The sequence below is a fragment of the Dermochelys coriacea genome, chromosome 13 (genome assembly GCF_009764565.3).
Source record: "Dermochelys coriacea isolate rDerCor1 chromosome 13, rDerCor1.pri.v4, whole genome shotgun sequence".
Classification (NCBI taxonomy): Eukaryota; Metazoa; Chordata; order Testudines; family Dermochelyidae; genus Dermochelys; species Dermochelys coriacea.
In genome coordinates this window covers 40,745,580-40,753,236 of record NC_050080.1, presented here as the reverse complement: position 1 = coordinate 40,753,236, position 7,657 = coordinate 40,745,580, and the positions used below count along the sequence as shown (strand labels likewise).

The window sequence follows — 7,657 nt, the reverse complement described above, 5'->3', positions numbered from 1 at the left end:
TCTTATACAATAGAAATGTGGTATTACTCTGTGTTTATCTGAGTGTCTCTTCGGCTCTGTTATATCTCTGTGTGTCTGCTCTGCTCTGTTCCTCCCACAGAAGGCATCTATGGAGCAGACTCAGTGACCCAAACTGAAGGCAGCGTTATCATCTCCCAAGGGAAGCCGGTGCGTCCGAATCAGATTTCTGGGTTTCCTTACCCCTTCTGGTACGTGCAGCTCCCCAACCAGCCCCCTCAGGCTCTTCCTCAGGGACCTGGGAAAGGAGGACTCGGATGAAGGGATCAGAAAAGGGTTCGATGCCACCCACGATAAAAAGTACAAATCCTTCCATCTGTGGAAACCGTCCAGTGACTTGAGCGACTCCTTGACCTATTACTGCGCCCTGAGCGACACAGTAACACGGATCGGCAGGGATGTTGAGCAAAAACCGCGCAGGGCATTGCAGGTACATGGTGCCTGTTACTCGGGGCTTGTGGAAACTCCATGTGTGGAACAGCAGGGAGACGGCCCTGGGGGGGGGGGGGACTCGGTGGCAGAAAGGGGAGAACTGAAAACATTGAAGTTGGAACAGAAATCTCTCTCTCACACATTCACGCTTTAGCTCTCGGTGTTTTCCTACTTTGCCCTAATCTGGAGTTTTACCATCTCCCAAATGATGGTGAATGTCATGAGTCACCGAGTAAGGGAAAATCAGGAAAGACCAGAACACATGAACCGTCTCATGAGCAGCTCTGGTGAAAGCTGCCCCCGGCCGCATTCTCAAAGGAAAGTGCAACCAGACAGTTCAATGTCACTGAAACTAAACAGATAAACACACAGACTCTGCCAGGATCCCGGCGGCGGCGAAGTTCCTATTCTGAAGGGAAAAATTGGTACGGAGCAGTTGAGGAATCTGCCCAGGACACAAAGACAGACACACAGAGACCACCGTTACAAGAGCACCCTCACCTCTTGCATCAGTAAACTCTCTATGAGAGACTGATTTACTGCTGAGAATATCTACAGCAGCCATTGCCCATTTGTGATCAGTTTGCCACTTGGAAGCGCAGCGGTGCTAGATAAATAATACAAGTAAGTGCAAAAAGAAAAGGAGTACTTGTGGCACCTTAGAGACTAACAAATTTGAGCATAAGCCTTCATGAGCTACAGCTCACTTCATTGGATGCACTGAAGTGAGCTGTAGCTCACGAAAGCTTATGCTCAAATAAATTTGTTAGTCTCTAAGGTGCTAAGGGTACTCCTTTTCTTTTTGCGAATACAGACTAACACGGCTGCTGCTCTGAAACAAGTAAGTGCCTTCTCCTGTGCCCTGCTCTGCCCGCCCCTGGCACGAGACTCCTTTGCCCTTCAGACGTTCCCATTTCTGACAGTACCAGCGAGGAGGATTTACAGAGCCGAGAGGATCCCTCCTGTGAAGTTGGGTTCATGCTGTTTCGACAGCTCCTGCTCAGAGAGACAACATTCACTTTAAAGCACTTTTTTAAGGACAGAATTCTTGCCTATCCTAAACTGAAGCTACTAGATACGAAAACTAATTAATTCTTGCGGGATTAGGAAATTAGCGGTGTTTAATCAAAGAATCATTAACCCAAGGATGTCTCCAGCTTGGCTCTCCGCTGTTCTAGTCACAGCTACTCTACGTGAGTAACGTTCTAGTTCTCAGCGTTGCTACATTCTATCGAACCACGTCTGTACTCTGCCTTCATCACCTGCTTTCTTTCAATGCCTGACATCAGGAAGTGCCATATCAGATTGTCTGTTATGTTTACACTCTTTGTAGTGTCAGTACTCTATTATATCTCAGCATAAATATTATATCTATTATAACTGACTGCGTGTGCTGTGTTGGAGTTATCTCGGAGTGTCAATATTCTCCATTATATCCGAGTCTAAATATGATGTTGCTGTTGTATCTGATTGTATCCGTTTATGTTCGCATGGTCTCTCCATGCAGACTTTAGGTTTCTATTATGTCTTAAAGTGAATCTACCGCGTTGTCCTTTGTATCTATGTTTATCATGTTTCTGCTGCGTTGTTGGAATCTGTTCCCTGTATGTTGTCTCGGAGTGTCTCAGCTCCGGTTCTGCTGTATCTGAGTAGATCTCTTTTGTTCTGTTGCTCCCACAGAAGGCAGCTATGGAGCAGACTTAGTGACCCAAACTGAAGGCACCGTTACCGTCTCCCAAGGGGATCCGGTGCGCCTGAACTGTACCTATCAGTTTTCTCTCACTGCTTATCCCTTCTGGTACGTGCTGTTCCCCAAACAGCCCCCCCCCAGGCTCTTCCTCAGGGACCTGGGAAGGGACGACTCGGATGAAGGGACCACCAAAGGGTCCGATGCAAAAACCGGAAAAAACCCAACATCTTTCCACATGTGGAAACCGTTCATCGAAGTGAGCGACTCCGCGACCTATTACTGCGCCGCAAGACACACAGTGACACGGAGCAGCGGGGCAGCTGCGCACAAACCGCGCGGGGGCCGTGAGGGAGCAGCAGTCGACTCCGGGGCAGAAGGGGGGTAGCAGGGGCGGTCTGCAAACCTTGAACAGAAATCTCTCCCCCCCCTCACACACACTTTAGCGCTCTGTTTTTTACTTCTCTACCCTCATTCGCAGTTTTACCATCTCGGAAACGAAGGCGAAGGTCGTGCATCACCGGACTACTTTAAAAGCACCTGTTTTATGTAAAATCAGGAAAGACCAGAACATATCTACCCGCCCAACAACTCTGGCGAAAGCTGCCCCCCAGACCCGTTCTTGAAGGAAAAGTGCAACCAGACAGCTCAATGTCACTAGAACCAAACCAATAAACACACAAACTCCGCCACGATCACGGTGGAGAAGTTCATATTCTACAAGAAAACTGGTTCTGAGTAGCGGAGGGATCTTCCCCTGCCCTGGATAGACAGACACGGAGAGAGGGTGAGTCTTTACCAGACCACCCCACGGCTTGCATCAGAAAAATACTCGCGCTCTCTATCGACAAAGGTGTCAGAAAATTTGCTGAAACCATCGCCCATTCGTGAACACATTTTGGCGGGGGGGGGGGAGGGTGCGTGATGCTAGATAAATAATACAAGTAACAGCCCGTTCTTCTGTCCCTGCTCTCAGCCCTCCCCTGACATCAACCTGGCCCACTTCGCCCTTCAGACTCTCCCATTCCTGACAGTAACATTGGGAAGGATTTACAGAGCAGAGAGACTCACTCACATAAATTGAGATTCATGCTGTTCTGGCAGCCCCCACTCAGAGCTAGAACATTCATTTCAAGGCACCTTTTATAGGACAATATTCTTGCCTTTACTAAATTGGAGCTAGCAGGCAGGAAGACAAATCAATTCTTGCGGGATAAGGGAATTAGTTCTGTTTAATAAAAGAATCTTTCCACCCTTGGCTCTTAGAATCATAGAATATCAGGGTCGGAAGGGACCTCAGGAGGTCATCTAGTCCAACCCCCTGCTCAAAGCAGGACCAATCCCCAATTAAATCATCCCAGCCAGGGCTTTGTCAAGCCTGACCTTAAAAACTTCTAAGGAAGTTTATAGTCACAGCTAATCGAGTAACATTCGCTGGATCATAGAATCATTGGACTGGAAGGGACCTCTAGAGGTCATTAGTCCAGTGTCCTGAACTCATGGCAGGACTAAGTATTATCTAGTCCAGGGGTCTCAAACTCAAATGACCACGAGGGCCACATGAGGATTAGTGCATTGACCCAAGGGCTGCATCACTGACACCCCCGCTCACTGCCCCTCACTCCACCCCTTCCATGAGTCCCCGCCCCTGCTTCCTACCCCTTCCCTGTCCCCATTCCAACCCCTTCCCTAAAGTCTCCACCCCAACTCTGCCCCCTCCCTATCCCGGGGGTGCAGGAGGGGTGCGGGGTGTGGGCTCTGGCACAGTGCTGCTTACCTAGAGCAGCTTCTGGGGTGGCAGAAGTGTGCACCGCGGCCAGGGCAGGCTCCCTGCCTGCCTGCCCTGGCCGCTGGCCCCACACTGCTCCTCTCCGGGAAGCAGCCGGAACCTCGTCCCTGGGGGAGGGGAGGGGAGGCGAGGCACAGGGCTTGCCGCTCCTCCAGGTACCTCCCCTGAAGCTTCCATTGACTGTGGTTCCCTCTTCCCATTCCGCAGGGGCTTGGTGCCGACTGCTTCAGGGAGCAATGTGGGGTTTGCGGCGCCAGGGTTGGGGGGCAAACCCAAGGGCCAGATGCAGCCCTCTGGCTGTAATTTGCCCACCCCTGCTCTGGAGGTGGGCGAGGGAGAGAAGGTACGGGGAGGTTGGCGGGCTGCAGGAAATAGTCCCGCGGCCCACATATTTGAGACTCCTGATCTAGACCATCCATGACAGGTGTTTGTCTAACCTGGTCTTAAAAATTTCCAATGATAGAGATTCCACAGCCTCCCGAAGCAATTTATTTCAGTGCTTAACCACCCTGGCAGTTAGGAAGTTTTTCCTAATGTCCAACCTAAACCTCCCTCCCTCGCTCGCTCGCTCCCTCCTTCCCTCCGCGTTGTTACATTCTGTGAAACCATCTCTGTATCCCGTCTTCGTAATTTAGTTTGTTTCATTCTCTAAAATCAGGAAATGCTTATATCCGATTGCATCTATTACGTTTATACTCTTTATAGTGTCAGTGCTCTATTATATTTGAGCATAAATATTATTTCTATTATATCTGACTGCATGTGTTTTGTGTGATGTCTCCGAGTGTCAATATTCTCTGTTATATCCGAGTGTAAATATGATGTTGCTATTCTGATTGTATCCATTTATGCTTACATGGTCTCTCAGTGCATACTTTGTGTTTCTATTAGGTCTTAGCGAATCTACTATGTTTCTACTGTATCTGTGTTTATCGATAATATGTTTGCTGTGTTGTTGGAATCTGTTACCTGTATGTTGTCTCGGAATGTCTCAGTCCCTGTTCTGTTGTATCCGAGTGCGACTGCTCTGCTCTGTTCCCCGCACAGAAGGCACCTATGGAGCCGACTCAGTGACCGAAACTGAAGGCAGCGTTACCATCTCCCAAGGGGAGCCGGTGCGTCTGAATTGTACCTATCAATTTTCTGCCTCTGCTCCTCCTTATCCCCGCCGGGATCTTCACCTGCCCAGGACGCGTAGACAGACCGACAGACAGTCTTTAGAAGACCATCCTCACATCTTGCATCAGCAAAATACTCACTATCTCCGTGAGAAACGCCGCTTTACTGGCAAAGGTGTGAGAATATCTGCCGCCACCGTTTCCCGTTTGTGATCACATTTTGCCACTTGGAGGCGGTGTGGTGCTAGAAGAGAAATAATACAAGTAACAGCCCATTCTTCTCTCCCAAGTTCTCCGCCCGCCCCTGGCAGCGTAGCCTTGCAGACGTTCCCATTTCGGATAGTACCACGGAGAAGGATTTACAGAGCAGAGAGAATCAGTCCTGTGAAGTTAGGTTCATGCTATTCCAACAAGTGGCAGCTCCTGCCCAGAGATACAACATAAGAGTTTAAGGCACCATTTATAGAACGGAATTCTTGCCTTTTCTAAACAGGAGCTACTAGCCAAGACGACAAATCAATTCTTGTGGGATTAAGAAATCAGCTCTATTTAGTCAAAGAATCATTAACCCAACCAAGGATGGCTCCAACTTGGCTCTCGGCTGTTATAGTCACAGTAGCTATTCTAGGTGAGTAACAGCCTCTCTCTCGGCTTTGTTCCATTCTGTCGAACCACCTCTTTACCCTGCCTTCAAAACGTAATTTGTTTCAGAGCCTAAGGTCACGAAGTACTTGTATTATATCCGATTGTATCTAGTATGCTTGTATTGTCTCTGAGTTTTAATATTCTCTATTGTATCCGAGCCTAAACATTATGCTTGCTTGCATGGTCTCAGTGCAGACTGTGTTTCTATTATGTCTTAGTGAATCTACCGCATTTCTATTGTATCTGTGTTTATCATGTTTCTGCTGCGTTGTTGGAATCTGTTACTTGCATGTTATCTCGGAGTGTCTCAGCTCCGGTTCAACTTCTGTCATATATCCGATGAAGTGAGCTGTAGCTCACGAAAGCTTATGCTCTAATAAATTTGTTAGTCTCTAAGGTGCCACAAGTACTCCTTTTCTTTTTGCGAATACAGATTAACACGGCTGCTACTCTGAAACCTGTTATATGAGTCACAGGTTTCAGAGTAGCAGCCGTGTTAGTCTGTATTCGCAAAAAGAAAAGGAGTACTTGTGGCACCTTAGAGACTAACAAATTTATTAGAGCATAAGCTTTCGTGAGCTACAGCTCACATCCGATGAAGTGAGCTGTAGCTCACGAAAGCTTATGCTCCAATAAATTTGTTAGTCTCTAAGGTGCCACAAGTACTCCTTTTCTTTTTGTTATATGAGTGGATCTCTTCTGCTCTGTTCCCCACACAGAAGGCACCTATGGAGCAGATTCAGTGACCCAAACTGAAGGCAGAGTTACCATCTCCCAAGGGGACCCGTTGCGTCTGAATTGTACCTATCAGTTTTCTGCCTCTGCTACTTCTTACCCCTTCTGGTACGTGCAGCTCCCCAATCAGCCCCCCAGGCTCTTCCTGAGGGACCTGGCACGGGAGGACTCGGATGAAGGGATCAGAAAAGGGTTCGATGCCACCCACGATAAAAAGCACAAATCCTTCCACCTGTGGAAAGCGACCAGCGAACTGAGCGACTCCGCGACCTATTACTGCGCCGCGAGAGACACAGTGACACGGACCGGCAGGGAGTTGAGCAAAAACCGAGCAGGAGCAGAGAGCTATGACGTGGGTGTGCGGACTGGCGGGAGCCACACGGGGACTAGAGGGTTAATTACCTAGCCGCCTGAATAAATACCCTCCCTCCGCCCCCCAGCAACTCTCCCCCAGCCTGGGGCCTGAGTCTCTCTTTTTTGCACGCTGAAGTTTTATGAATTCAAAACTTACCATGAATGTCTTCGCAAAAAGAAAAGGAGGACTTGTGGCACCTTAGAGACTAACAAATTTATTAGAGCATAAGGTTTCGTGAGCTACAGCTCACTTCATCGGATGCTTATGCTCTAATAAATTTGTTAGTCTCTAAGGTGCCACAAGTCCTCCTTTTCTTTTTGCCAATACAGACTAACACGGCTGCTACTCTGAAACCTGACCTAAAGTGATAAGCACTGACTACAAACCCTCTCAACCAGTGCCCATCCATCGCCAGGAGGTGGAGGTATTGTCCCTGAATATATAATACTGTCTCGGCAGAGTAATTTTCATGTCCGTGAGCCCTGTTCCGTGCTGCCTTCACCCTCCCCAACTCTCCTGTCTCTGACAGCACCCGCTTGTTCAGACCAGAGCCAGTCCATTCTGTGCTATTCAAGGCCTTGTAGGGTCCAGCCCAGAGCCAGCACGGACATTTCTAGGGCATCACACAGGGGGAGAAATTCCAATTTGATTCCCAGACTTAAGTGACTTGTCCAAGATCACACAGAGAGACTTCAAGTAAAGCCAGAAACTGACCCCTTAGGTCTCACCAGTTTCAGTCCAGGACCATAAGCACAAGATCGCCCTTCTTGCTTTTACTTTTAATATGGGAGAGGAACATATTGAGAATGTCCTAGGAGTCTGTCCCATTGGCATGATATAATGCAGGCAAATGTGCCAGAATGACTCCAATGGATCTT

At 48.5% G+C, this 7,657-nt stretch overlaps 1 gene segment (V, D, J or C); it reads left to right on the top strand.

Annotated features, from left to right (window-relative positions):
- The first annotated feature begins 1,312 nt into the window (after positions 1-1,312).
- On the top strand, positions 1,313-6,941 carry LOC119841718. The segment is given in 2 exon segments: positions 1,313-1,643; positions 6,409-6,941. Coding segments are annotated over 2 exon segments (468 nt in total).
- The last annotated feature ends 716 nt before the right edge of the window (positions 6,942-7,657 follow it).